Source organism: Eleginops maclovinus, chromosome 2 (assembly GCF_036324505.1).
Source record: "Eleginops maclovinus isolate JMC-PN-2008 ecotype Puerto Natales chromosome 2, JC_Emac_rtc_rv5, whole genome shotgun sequence".
Taxonomy (NCBI): domain Eukaryota; kingdom Metazoa; phylum Chordata; class Actinopteri; order Perciformes; family Eleginopidae; genus Eleginops; species Eleginops maclovinus.
Genome location: NC_086350.1, coordinates 20,378,665 through 20,393,800, shown reverse-complemented (window position 1 = coordinate 20,393,800; position 15,136 = coordinate 20,378,665). Strand labels below are relative to the sequence as shown.

Here is a 15,136-nt window from a genome sequence, read left to right as displayed (position 1 = left end):
CAGCACAGGCAGTATGAGAAAAATAAAGAGCTTTTTGAACATTAAAGCATGTGAACATATCACATTAGTACGGAGCCCCAGATATGACATGGGAAAAAAATAAAATAAGTTGTGGCCACAACTTATTTTATTTTTTTCCCATGTCATATCTGGGGCTCCGTACATTAGAGACACAAAATACAGTTATAAAACCTGAATATGAGCATAATAGGACCCCTTCAAAACCAAGTTTTCACAGAGTAAAAAAAGGCAAGAACTATTTTTCTTAGTAAACTGTATATTGGTATATTAACAAAGGAATGGCTCTAACAACACACAACTGACATGAAAGGTTTGGTGGAAGTTTTTCCAATCCGTTTTTTCAAAAATGAATTACATTTTTAAGCTTTGTTCTTCTCTGTGCTTGTTTTCTGCTTATTTGCCTTTGAAGATGTTACCAGCAGATCAAATCTGTTTTGTTTTCCTCGTTGGCACAGTGATCACAAGACATATTGGACCAAGTTGGAATGGGCTTGTTTGTGTTCTGTTCCAATGTTTATTCTCTGTACCATCTAATGTAATCAAGAGCTTCAATTAAATGATATTAATTTGGATGAGTTTGGAGCTCTTTGATTAATAGCTAAATGTGACAATATGAATCGATGTGGACCATATCCAATCAAAAACCATGACAGTAATTCAATTAATTGTTAAATTGGTTTTGGAATGCATAGGTTTTTCTGTCACTACCTTTTTAAGTTTTTGCCTAAATGATAACATTCCAGTCCATTATTACCAGTGATGCAATCCAGCACTCATACCAACCGATGTCCCTTTAAAAATGCTGTGCAGATGCTTATATATCAGACCTTTTTCAAAATAAATTAGAAGATCAAAATGCCACGGCCACCACTCTCTGACTTTTCTGGCCACTGTGATCTGTAAAAAATGGATTAGCTCCATTTGTAAGGCAATTTCCTCCGATTGAGGGACAAGAAATGGAATACACTGCGGCCACACACACATGCGATCCCAATCTCGGAAAAATAAATATATAAAAGGGATTGTCTGAATTACTGAATTATTTTTAGATGAGACATGAATTTCCACAGCAGACAGTGTCTAATCAATTGTAATCAGGTCTCCTGCTGCTGTTGGAAAAGTATTGGCTCTAAGACGTGTCAGGCAACTGAGCAGTACAATATTGAACTTGGCTGTGAATCCATTATCAACATGTGCTTGGCTGGAAATGTGACAAAACTGCAATCTGATTAGAAACAATTGAAGACTAGTCTAAATAGACACTGGCCAAACGTGGAAATTGTCGGTGATCAGAATACATGCTGCTACATTTGCCTCTACAAAGCCATCCAGTCATACTTCCGTTTGATGACAGGCGTTTCATATTATCAAAGGTTGTCTTTGTTAAGTTTATTTTTAAAGTAATTTCAGATTCCTTTCATTTGTACTGCCATTTTCAAAGCAGATCATGAGAAGCGGATTTGTCCTCTTAAGTCTCCACTGAGGAGGTTTGTATCATTTAATTTAGCGGGACCTGATATGACCATAAATCAGATTTCAGGGCTGTAACTGCTCGATGTGTGAGTAATTTGTCTTCTGAGTCCTACGGGAAACACCTGACCGACTTCCATCAAAAAGTAATTACTTTTACTGTTCGACATAATATACTTTTCTGAAAGTTCATTATTAAAAACTGTTGGACTTTGAACCCAAATGGCTCTGTGGTCACTATCAGTGGTCGTTCTTGGTGCTTTAAAACAAGCCCCGATTAGCAGGTCTGGAATATGTCATTGTTGTTTCCATGGCAACCCATACCATAAGTGAGCTTGTCCATCGTAAGATGGCGTGATAGTGTCGTTCTCCCCCCGCGCCGCACAGTGAGGTATGTACCTAATATCTCCTCACACTGTCTGTCAAGGGTATCCTTTTAAACAACTGTCCTTTAAATGCTCCTTTACTCACTCCCCCCCCCCGCTTCCTTCACAACTGAACACCATCAATCTACTCATTTACTTTGCCTTTATTTCTTACTCCATTAGTTTCCAGGACACCGAGCGGCACTGGAAGAGAAAAGAGGGGGGGAGGGGTGGACAGACAGTGTAAAAAAAAAAGAAATAGAAAAAGAAAGTTTGGCTCCTCCGAGAGATGAAATGTAATTTCACAGTCAACTTGCTGTGATATATTATTTCACAACAATGGAGTGTGGGCTGATATGAGCCCTGCTTGGCACCTGTACAGAGCAGGCAGAACATCAGCGATGACTCTCTTGAGAGGTGGTGTGTGTATGTGTGTGTGAAAGCAAAATTATCAAAAAGAAAATCACTTGAATAGGGGTGCCAGGGGTGTTGAGCCCAGTGGATCAGAATGATCGAGTCACTGTAAAATATATAGCAGGAAAAAACAATTTTGTTTAGAGTTATTTAAAAAGAAATAATATTTCCAGCCAGTGATTTTATCCCTTTGTGTATTGAGCTTCAGTTGCGATAAGCAGTGTAACAGCAGGTGTAAATAAACTCAATCTAAGAAAAAATAGAATCCAATGCCCTCCCATTCATCAACGTGTTTGCAGAGAGACAGTTGAGCCAAATGAAAGAATCTAAACATCATTTATTCCAGTAGCTGCACTCCCTCATTGCTCCCGCTTCACCATTACACACACTGTTATCCGGGAACATGTAAAGCATTGATAGATGCATCGTGCTTCATTAGCTACAGTCTCTCAGCCTGGGAGGCACTTACACAATATCAAACGGCTTCAACTAGAAACCCGATGAGGCGGGAAGCCTAACCTATGCACTACATGCAGGAGATGGGATGAGACGCCTCATGTGAGAAACTTCAATTCAAAACAAGATCAGCCGTCGTCCATTGAGTAAAAAGCAGATTTTCTTCAGTTTGGACATTTCAAAAGTCTCAAACTAGGTTAAATTAATGTGCATTCAAACAGAACAGAGGGATTAGTTTGGGTGAATCCTCGTGTCCATTTCAGAGTTTGCTGTTTTTCTGAAATTGGGACACCAGCCCCAGCACCTGCTCTGAAGCAGTGATGACCTTATTCTGCAGGTAGACAGCGCTGTTTTTCGACGTGTCGCTCAGGAAGTAGCGATAGTTCACCATGATGCCGCAGGAGTTGGCCACGCCCCTCGGGCTGGTGTCAGCGTGCCAGTTGAGCCTCCACATTGCGGCGCCGTTCTGCAGGTGGAAGTTGGCCACAGGGTTCAGAGCATAACTTCGCCTCTTCTCCCCGTAGAGATACCAGGCGCAGAGACGCATCAGGACGGGCTCCAGGACACAGGTCAGCCGCTCAGAACGCATCCATTCGCTGGAGGTGATCAGCTTGCGGAGGGCCTCCATGGCTGGGGTCCCCGGGGCGGAGTCGGTGGCCTGTTCCACTTCCTTCCACTCCTGCTCGGAGAGGAGGTCTGAGCCCCGGCCCTCCTTCCTGTACTGGCTGAGCAGGCCTTGGAGCCAGGAGGAGAAGCCCGGAATTGGAGACAGGCTGGAGAACATGGCCATGTGAGGGAACTCGCTCTGGGAGACATGAGAAAAGACGTTTATTTTATACAGCCCAATAGCACAAGTTTTACATTTATCTCATGGGCTTCACAGTTTGTACAGAATATGAATATGACACACTCTTTCCTTAGACCCTTATAACAGACAAGGAAAAACTCCTAAAAGAAAACCAACAGTTAATGGAAGAAAAAACTGAAAAGGGATCTCTCTCCGAGGATGGACAGATGTGTAATAGCTGTTGTGTGTGTATATTAAAAAGATACATTTATAACAGACAGTTCAAATGCTAGAAAATATTAGGTGTGTTTATACGAGAAGAAGAGAACCCATACATACTTTAGGTTTTTAGAGACACAGAAAGTAGAAGTTTTTACAATGTCTAATACTTTTGGACTTGAACCTGCTTTGAATTCCCCTAAAGTATCTCTGGCATCAGAATGTCAAACTACTGAAACTCTTGTTTTTTAAAAACGTTTTTAAGGGTCTTAAGAGACTTGAGTTACATAATGGCTTGTCTTTTTCACAGTATGCTGGATGCAGGTAACAGCAGGACATGCATTTTCATACAATTAATTGGCACTTAAATAAGAAAAGAAAGGTTTGCTTTTGAAGGGCAAGGTTATTTTAACGTATATCCTCATACATGATGTAAAGAGGGTCTCAAAGACCTATGGTATGCACAAATGTTTGGAAAAACAGTCATGTATTTAAGGGAATTAAATGGTTTCTTTTTTATATATATTTAAGGCACACAACTCTGCAGAACCGTTTACATGCAGAGATGCTTAAATTGCCTAGACCAGCTTTGACAGAGGAAAACAAAGCTACAGAGAGGATGGGGATGAGAAAACAAGGCTGACGGTGTAAAGAAAACAGATGACAGGCAGCAGAGATTCGATCCCCAGCAGAATGCAGGGGCTCCAGGTCTGAAACGGCGGAAATAAGAGAGATGAGCGCTCTACCTCAGCATCAAAACACAAAACAACATTTTCTCGTTTGCGCTCAGTCTGCTGCTCAGGCCTTCAGTTCCTCAGACAGAAAAGGCATTACATATCGACTCCATTTCTTCAGAAATCTGCACAGCTGCTAGAGATGGACAATCCCTCCCTCCCTTCCTCTTATTCTATCCTCCTCCTCCACTGCACTCTGTAATACCTGTTCTCTTCTCTGAATCTCCTCTCCCCATGGTTCTGCCTATAAAACCCACCCATTCCCTCAGTTCTCTTACACCCTGCTACCTTCTCCTCTCACTCAAATCCCCATTCATCTTCTCTGCCCATGTCCTTGCTCCGACATCTGGGCTGATAAGTGAGGGAGAGGCCTGGCAGGCGGAGGATTGAAAGTGGCTGCAGATAAAAAGTGAAGGCACCAGACAACGCCGAGTGCGACCGGTCATTCCGCTACATTGTTTTCCGTTTTTCATCCTGATTTCACCCTCTCTTCACCTAAAAATTCTCACTTTTCACGTCCTTCCATTCCGTTTCTTCTCTCTACTGTGTCATGATCTCACCTTCTTCACTCCAACTTTTACCTGTGGGCTCTCCTATGTTGGAAAAGGCTGGTGTAAAAAGACTTTAAAGGAACAGGGAGGAAATGATACAGAGGAGGAGCAGTGCCAGACCTGTGCTCCGGGGACCAATCTACAAAGACAAGCAAGACCTCCTCCCGTCAACTTAAATCACCACTGTGACCTTATCTTTTCCACTCTATCATCTATCCATCATCATAGTGGTCCCTGTGTGGCTGCACTGCTCCTGTCTTCACCTTTATGTAAGTCTGTCAGAAAGCCAGGGCCTCTGCAGAATAAAAGGGTGGTGTTGGGCAGCTCCCCAGCTTCGAGAGTGGATCATTGCACTTCCACTGTCGGGGTCAGGGGTTCCATTCCCACTCGGGTCATATGAAAAAATAATTGCCCTCATGGGGTTCTTTAGATTAAAGTGTCCAGAAAAAAGTCTGAAAAATGCAGCAGCTACATATTCAGTCAAAATTGAGTTTAACAACCAGAATCTGACTTTTTGGAATCGTTTCTACAATATAAAACGTTCTTAGGACACAAATGTTTGAATTATGTTTGGAAAAGGGATGAAAAATCTGCTCTAGTCTAGAGGACATATTCATCTGTCAGCCATCCAGACAGCTTCAGCAAAAGGGCTAACCAAAAAGGAAGTAAGAAGTAAGGTGGCTGCCAAATGTTCCCACAATCCCTTGCAATGAAACACCAATAGCAAGAAAATGTCCGTTGTACCAAAATACCATTTGACGGCCTGCACCTTACTCTGAAAACAAACACCCATTTCTCGGAAATCATACAGTCTCCCTGCAACAAACTGAAGAACATGGCTAACTGTTACCGCGATATTCTTTTGTACTATTGCAAACCGTGGACCACCTTATTCTGCATCTGATTGGCTAGTAGAAGTAACTGCCTTAGTCTCTGGAACTCTCTCCCACAAGACATCCGCAATATGGACTCACTCTCAACCTTCAAATCCTGCCTGAAAACCCAGCTTTTTAAACTGGCGTATTGTTTATCATAATTCCTCTAAACTGATTGTTGTTTTTAAGCCTTTGTTTTTTTAAGTATCGAGTTACTGTTTGACCTTCTTTGTTGCTTGTTTTTAATTATGCTCTGTAAGGTGTCCTTGAGAGCTTTGAATGGCGCCCATAAATAAAATAAATTATTATAATTATTTAGTACATTTTGGTGAGCAGGTTTATGCATGAGAAAAGAGGTTGCTTAGGGTTAGAATATCAGAGGATGAACCTTCTATATGGTCAAAAACTGTTTAGCAGAAAGGCAGTAATTGCCATCTTATGCTTTAATGGAATTATTTTTTTGATATACAAATGAAGACCCAGCAAAACATTAAGTCTCTGTGAAAATTCGAAGGTAAAAATTAAAATTAAGTTACATTTTTTAATTTAAAGAGAGGGAGTATTTCAATTTGTAAACTTTTTGAAACATTTCTAACACATTTCTTTAGGAATTCAACGTTTTCTAGTTACTGCTCTGTGCTTTTGCGGGGTGGTATAGAGAAGCTAAAAAACACACCAATTGTTTTTGATTATTAATATTGCATTAGAGAGACAACAGGAGAAGATGCCACCTTGCAAAGCTAATAGACCCCTTTATGAAGACCCAGATCTGTGAGGCTTTTAAAACAAAGTACAATTACATAACCTACCTTCCAACCTGACAAAAACAGCACCAACGGTAAAGCACAAATCATAACACAATATATGCTGCGCTCCCTTAACAAAACACTATGTTGACGTCAATGAAAAGCTTGCACCAATCAAAACAGTCCACTCGTATAGATGAAGTAGAAGCAGCTTAAAGCTCAGAAACCTGATTTTTGTTAGGATACAGTGTAAAGAGCTGCTTCCCATCTGTCGGGTAGAGTGGCTTTTGATGTTCATTCAATGTTCCAATCGTTTAGCAAGTGCTAGCTGAAGAGGCCCGACATGAAGGACTCTCCTACGCTTATTGAGAGGGATGGATGAGATTTCATTACTGCTCATCTAGTTGCTATCGCCCTGTTCCTGTGCATGCGTTCATGTGTGTCCTGGAACAAGCAAGAGATTTATGATTCTCCGAGACTAAAATAAGAACTTTTGAGAAGCAATCAAACAAGAATATTGCTTGTTGCAGCTACATTTCTCACTGGAATAACAATATAACAGCTGGGCCACACCTGAGGGGCTACCGTAGAGCTTTTTAATTAATTTTAGCGTGTGAGTCATACAGAGTGAAATATCAATAAGAAACAAACACTGTTTGATTCTACACCATAGGGGGCGGAGCTTTGGGGCCCTGCAGGAGTTAACAGCTGTATCTGAGCATGTGTCATGTGCACTGACAATGATAAGGTGTTGTGAAGCTATAAAAGCGACAGAGTGCTTTAAAGGCTTCACTGATAAGACTGGGTGCCTCTTAGATAACAAGTGTGACTTTCAATAGGAACTTAACAATGGCTTTGGCTTTAACAGGAAATGCCATCATTTTAATTTTAGCGTTATCTCTCATTTAAAAAATGTTATAACATCTGTATTATATTAGGTCATACACTACGCAAAAAGATCTATTAGAACATCTTAACATCATGTTTATCCATGCATTTTAAATTAAAATGGTTATTTTTTTTTAGTAGGAATGGCTTTGGAAACTCATTAAAAGGTGCACAGTCTGGGATTAATAAAGTCATTCTTATCTTATCTCATGATTATTTTCAGGTTTCATATTTGTATTAAGCGTGACATGTTTACATGCTTTAATGTGCACAAAGTGCTTTATGTTTCTCATACTGCCTGTGCTGCAGCACCTCTTTTTACCCTCTGTCTGAAACCAGAGCCAAGTCTGCTCCAATTGATTAGCTCGCTCTGTTGTGATTGGTCTACTGCTTAGAGATGTCCCACCCGTTAGTCTATCACAAACTATGTGACGGAGCGCTAGCCAATAGAAGCGTGAGTGTTACATAGTGATGTCACAATGACTTCATGAGTCGGGGGGGAAGAAAGAAATATACCCTTAATAGTCCCACAGAGGGGGAAAATATACATTCTGCATTTGACCCATCCTAGCGCCTTGCTCAGCGACACCTCGGTAGGACTTGGTCTTTCAGGGCCTGGAACCGGTGAGCTTCTGGTTACAGTGAGTGGGAGAGAAACTCCCTCTTGAGGGAACTTTTGGATTTTAGCTTTTGCATACCATTTAAATGCACTAAAACCTATATAACACGACAGGAGATGGAAACCCCAGAAAAGCATAATAGGGCCCCTTTAAAAGCTGCATCCTTTTGTATCAATGTATTACACTACAATATAGAATCAAGCCGCACTCACCTGTAGTTCTCGCACCACTCTCTTGATGAGGTAGTTTCCCAGCTCCACCCCTTGAGGCCAGCCTGGGTGGAGGAGATGGAGTAAAAGATGGCTGCATTTATCTTATTCACATCCTCCTCAGATTCCAGAGTGGAAAACTCGCGGACGATGCTCTAAGAGAAAAAAATCAAACATTTTTGTTGGGTCACTCATCCAGTTACAAACCCATACTCAGTGTTTTTGTTCTACTTAGATGCAGCCTAGGCAGGAGTGACTTACAGTCAGAGCTGCTGGAGCAAAACTGTGGGTATGGTTGTGCTATTTCACACCATGGAATAGTATCAAATTGCTATGTTGTCAAACTCCCTTTTCCTCCCTCACTGTAAAGAAAGGGGAGAAGCACTGTAGATGCTGCTCCCAGAGAGATCTGCAGTTTAAAGGTCTCCGTATTGTTTTTCACACGGCAATAATCCATTTGTCAACTGAGAGGAAGAACAAAGAAGTAAATCCCTGTTGTTTAACTATCCTACAAGGTGTGATGAAGTGAAACAAAGCGTTACAGCAGCCGGCGGCGGCTTCTAACCTGTATGTTATCAGAGATATCTTCAGTCAGGGCCACGTGTAGCACAACGAGCGGCTCCATTGGCATGGCGGCATGCGTGAAGGCAAAACAACGGCGGTATGGCCCCACTCTGCGCTTCAGGTCACTCCAGTTCCTCACAGGGTGCACTGCCTCATATCTTGAAAAGGGATGATATAAAAGATCATTTTTTTATTAACCGTTCGCCCACCTTAGTGAAGGTTCACATGCGTTTCAATGCCATGACACATTTAAATAATTAAGGTATTAAAAAAAAAAAAAAAACACTGATTCTTTGATTTCAGGTCGAGGTAGACTTAGACAAATAGGGGCGAAGCCTGCGAGCTAGTTCAGGCAGTTAATTCGATGATACATTCGCACATAACGCCCCTCGTCATACTTGCAACCAACCAAAGATAGTCTCCTAATCTGGCGCTCTATTTAGGCTGCTGGATCCGCCTACCTCTGCCTCACTAATGCTGCTGCCACTATTACTGCTGTTTCCACGCTGCTAATGTGTTCACCTCGCTGTTGCTGCTGCGTTCACGTTGGCGATGCTCGCCTGCCCCACAACTACCCCAGCTTCCTCCCCAGCTTCCATCTGTAGGCTCGGGGGGATAGTTATCTAATCATCACTCATTGTTCTATGTTAATATGTGGAGTGTCTGACTGAACTAGGCTAGCGAATTAAATCACTTTTAATTTGTGTCATTGTGGTGTACTTTAAAACTCAATACCACTGTCAAGTGTTAAATTTAAAACTGTAATATCTAATCATTACACCCTAGCCTGCAGATAATAAATACAAATAAATAATAAAAGAATTATATAAATAACGTCAACTTGTGCGGGTTACGTAACGTCTCGTAAAAGACTGTGATACTGCACATTTGGGTTAGTTGAACAGGGGTAGAGATCAGTTTTAAATGTAATATATATAATCTTATTTTATTATTCAATGTTGCATTGAATAATTTCTTTATATTTTGTAGCCTGTGTAGTAAATCAAGGGAGAGGAAGGTTTCTTTTTCATAGACTTCTATACAATCGGACTACTTTTTGCTGACTAGTGTTGATCATTTGAAACAATGCAGGATAGGGCACTTCTGCATTGGCTAAGGTTTTCAAAGTGGTAGCCACTTAAGTTAACCACACTGTGTAAGTCATTCCCCTTATTTTTGGTTTTGGAAATACTTACTTAAAACTCTTAAATGCTATGAACGCTGTAAAGGCATGTAGAGGAATGCCTACATACGTCTGTTCAGATGATGGAAAATAGCTTGGATGTAAATAAAGAGACTGTTGTGAAATCAAAGAGGGAAAGACAGGAAGAAAGTAAGAAAGTGGAGAAGAGGGAGCATGAATGTTCTTACTGGCTGATCTTCTGCAGTATCTCACATGGGGACTGCCATGTGATTCTCTCCAGTCGGAGCAGACCAACAGAGAACCACTCAGTAAGCAAGCTCTTCAGTGTGCTGTTCAGGTCCTGGAAGAGAAAACATGCAGAGTTTAGAATCTACATCAGCTAAAAATTCATTACACACTACATTCTTTCCTTTGTTGTGACAGGTCAGTAGCCGGTCTGTTGTTTGAATGAAACACTGGTAAGCAGGAACATCTTATAGGATAACTATTATACGAATATACGAAAATATTGTCCTTTATCAATCTTTTCTATCTCATTAAAACGAAACAACATAAAAGTACTCTCTAGCAGAGATTGCAGCTTTTGTATGAATATTAAAAGAAGTATAAACACAGTCATTACAGCCTTATAAACCTCTTTAATGAGGAAAAACCTCACCAGTGCCAACTTATTGACTGACAGCCAAGTTACTTAAGTTTGTCTGGCGGCTATAAAAAATATTTTACCATCATCTTACACACTGCGGGGTGTTTAGTCCCCTGGGTGTCTGTATGGTGTTTGAATGTTTTCACATTATGAGTTGTGATTTGTTTGACACTGCAATGGGTGTACAGGAGGCACTTCAATAAACAACTTGCCATTTCAAAGCAGGCCTGTTCTCCGACAAAGGTCAGACTTCATTTAAAGCAAATCTCTTGCAAACACACAAACAAGCGCACGGCATGCATGCACTCAGACACACTCATAACACATAAATACAGCTTATATTGGCTGTTCCATAGAATGACTTCACTCCAGGCTTACTTTAATGCCGGCTTGTCAGTCATAATAATAGCTAATGCAAACAAGCTCAAGTACAGTCATGGTGTGAAAGCCACTGGCTGAATTTCTCTGCGAGAAACTTTCAAAACCAAAGCTAACAACATTTGAAATTCCTCCCCACGTATATGCATCAGGCTCTGCATTATTCAGCTCTATGGTTGAGAGGTTTCACGCAAGAAAAATTCTGTTGGGTGAGGAGAAAATCAAAAGTAACACTCTGAATAAAATAAAAGTTCAGCAAAACTTCCATCACTACTTGTGTGATGCTATATGTGTGTGTATGTGTGTTCTTTTAACCTCACAAGCTGCCGGAGGAGAAATAATCTATGGTGGCTGATAATCCCAGCTCGGTATTTCTTTGGAAAACGCAGAGCATAAACAACCCTTGAGAGTGCAGCCTCTGCCTTGGGTAGCCAATTCTCACCCACACAAAAGGAAGGCCGAACTGAAATGTGTATTCCATTGACCTAGCAGAAGATGAAGTCTTTTGAAATGGAGGGGGTCTAGCATTCAAAGCCTGGGGTTAGGAGAGGCATGGAGGAAAGGAGGAAAGGGAAAAGTAGAAAATCCTGCACTCCATTAGAAAGAAAATGAAGCAATACTTTCTGACACTGGAACTGTATCAATGCAGCGAGGCTGTGATGCTGTGAGCTGATACAGCCTCTGTTACCTTGAGCTGCAGTTATTTGGTGATTAAACAGAGCGATGGAAACTGCAGTGCCTGGAAGGAACACTCTGTCTATCCAAGGCCAAACAACCACGGAGTGCCAAAGTGATCACAGGTCAAACTCAGAGTGTGCCAATACTTTTACTCCAGTAGGCTGCGTGCCACTTGTCAACCCGGCAGGCTTTCTGTGGGGAAAAAATAGCCTTGCTGATACTTAAATCCCAAGGAGACAACTAAAACGATGTCTCCTACTCAGCTTTACATCTCTCATCCACTAGGTTTGTGGAGAGATGAACGAGAAGGAAACGCCTGGAGGTAAAAGGAATGAAGAGGAACATCAAAAATCAATTACCTAACAAAGAGAGACTAATCTGTTGTAGAATTCAAAGAGACACTCTTGCAAGAACCACACTATTTTTCCGCCTGTTAATCCAAACTTTCATTACTTGAAAAAATGATATCATATATTTTGCCCTCTTTGGTAACCTGCATTAGTTTTTTGAATGCACATTTTTTCTCTCCCCTGGTATACACATGTCATCAATACATGTTCCAAAAGCTTCGTATTAACTTCGACCTTTTCTCATTTTCAGCTCAATCAATTCTGGCAATAACAAGAAAAGATTGCTGTGCACCCCCAAGACCATTGTGGTCAGCACTCAGTACGAGTACTCTGTAGGTAGCTTAGACCTTTTATAAGCTACAAAAGGTCTCAGTGGGCCTGGGTTATTGAGATAAAATGCATTATGAACCACCTCTCTGCAGGAATAAAATAAGTATTGAGCCGAAGAGAAGAGGCTAGAATTCCAGGGTCTTTGAAAAATCATACAACGCTCTATTCCAAAGCAAAACAAAACACAACAACTGACCACAGAGATGATACAAAACCTCTCACTCCATGATCAATCAGTGTCTAAAAATAGCACAACATCAATAATGGAAGTTCACTGAAAACTGGTACACGATAATCTCAAGCAGGACAGTTTTGGTAAGACCATCACTATTTTTGATAGCAAACACAACAATTTTGGTATCTTGATTTTACATCTCAACAGCTTTACAAAACTGCATTTCATCCAGTGTGTTTAAGAAAAGTGGACACAGCTTTTCAACAATGACAAAAGCAGAGTATGTTTTGGATTAAACGGCCACTAAATTCAAAATTGTGCTTTCAAATACCAAAACAAAGCATCCTGCTGAATGGTTGTTTTTTTGTACTATGTATTATACACATAGGGGCTCCTGGACATATTGTTGTTTTAATAAAAGAGCTGGTGGTGGCCTGTGACACACAAATAACAATTCACCAGCCGGCAAGCCTCTAGTTCATTTATAAATGCAGCTTCAAGCACAGATACTCAGTAGGACTCCGACTTAGAAATTCGGCCCTGAGCCAACATAAAGAACACAAGCAAGAACGATTGCGGATAAACAAAGTTATGTAACCTCTGTCAAGCCATTAATACAAATAATAACATACAGTATATTCTTTATCTTGGGGACAACTAAGTAATTCAAGAAATAAACAAGTTGGTTATAAGATAAGATAAGATAAAATAAGATTTACTTTATTAATCCCGGACTGGGAAATGTTTGTGTTGCAGCAGCATAATACAATACAAAACAAGTCATTGCACATAGTAGAAAATAAAATAAAAATAAGAAATAAACAATTCTAAAGTATTACCAGAGAAGAAATAGAAATAAAAATATACCAGTAACATATATATATATATATATATATATATATATATATATATATATATATACAGTTGGACTATGAACATTAATAATCAGTAAACTGTCAGACAAGTAAACACTATTGGATTTGTGCAACCTTGTGTGTAGTTGTATTATAAGCTGCACTCTTAAATTGTTAGAAAAAAAGAGCAAATTATAATTTAGTTAGAATTCTAGCGAAACATCTACGGTACATGCACTTCACATAGCTTTGTGCTTTGGGAAGAGTCGCTCTTGCCTCTGTATAGAATGACATATTAGTATTGGGTCTATAATAACGTAAGAGTAATACAGCAAGGCAGCTCATAACAGTGCTTTAAGAGAATCTGCCCAGCCAAGATGAGCAGGAAATGTGAAGGAAGCCCTGAAATTGAACTTGGCAGCGACTTGTGCCAACACAAGCTTGGCCTTATCTATTTGCAAAAGCACCCTAAGCTAAGAGGAAATCCATTAAACGAACAGACATTTTGAGATCCTTTTAGTTTAGTTAGGAAGTGAACTGGGGCAAAGGGCATTCACACTCTGTGAGGAAATGTGATCCATGTGATGGGAGCACGGCGTGCCAATTGTGAGTTGCTGAAGCAGCTATACTCAGCCTTGTCCTAATGCTGTTAAAATATGCAACATACACTAGTTCTAAATCACTAAGAATTTGGAGTCCGTTATTTAGGCGAAGGTGCCAAACGCGAACTGCATTTATTGACTTGTGCGAGCACCCGTAGAAAAATGTAAACAAATGCATTACCCTGATGTGCGGACTCTCGCTAGCTTTTGATGAGATTATTTCAAGCACATCGGCTCGGAGATCCACCAGAAACTTCACTCCACCCTCGACTCTGCTTATATGATTAAGCAACTGTTTATATCGGGGAGTCAAGCCGTATCGCAGCCTGTCTTCAACTTGCAAAATGGTAGTCAAGTCTCGTAGCTGGGTATCCAACAGCCTCACAGCGAGCTCTGAAAGGTTTTTATGGTCTACTCCAAAATCCTGAGACAGCTTTGTGAGAAAACCAAGTTTGTCTTCCTTGTCTAGACTGCTGTAGAAGTGCATAAACTCCAAGCTGTTCGACTCAGGAGGAGGAGGGGACTTATCTCTCGTTTCGTAAGTGGGTAAAGGTGCAACGACCCTCGCCAGTATCTCCTCCATGCCCGTGACACCACGAAATGAGCTCGAATACCAACGCCAAGCTTTGACGTCCGAGGCCTGCAGAGCCGCTTTGAGGACAGCCCGATGTCGCCAGCACCTCACACTGCTTCGAAAAGCCCAGATAGCAGGATGGGATATCATCGCCGGGAGGGAGCTGAGCTGTCTGTTTGGGACCCGCGACCAGTGATCACACAGAAGGGAACCACTTCCGGGTTTCTTAAAGAGACAGTACAAGTGCAATGGTACCAGGTACATGGTTACATTGGAGGTCAATGGCAGGTGGTATCTACGGTGGTGTATTGCTATCACACTAAAAAAAAAAATAAGGCTCAGTATCAAGTAATTACGTGAAAGTTTCTTGTTATAACAAGATCTTTTTCACGTTTAAACAAGATAAGTATCATGTTATTACATGAAATTATCACGTTATTTCATGATAATTATATTTTCACGTTATAACGTGAAAATATAATTATC

The 15,136-nt window shown here is 40.8% G+C and overlaps 1 protein-coding gene across 1 annotated transcript; it reads right to left on the bottom strand.

Annotated features, from left to right (window-relative positions):
* Positions 1 to 2,587: 2,587 nt before the first annotated feature.
* Positions 2,588 to 14,863, bottom strand: mlycd (malonyl-CoA decarboxylase). Its single transcript, XM_063903409.1, is given in 6 exon segments — positions 2,588 to 3,531; positions 8,359 to 8,414; positions 8,417 to 8,510; positions 8,921 to 9,077; positions 10,291 to 10,403; positions 14,258 to 14,863. Coding segments are annotated over 6 exon segments (1,509 nt in total). The 5' UTR covers positions 14,801 to 14,863; the 3' UTR covers positions 2,588 to 2,985.
* Positions 14,864 to 15,136: the final 273 nt, after the last annotated feature.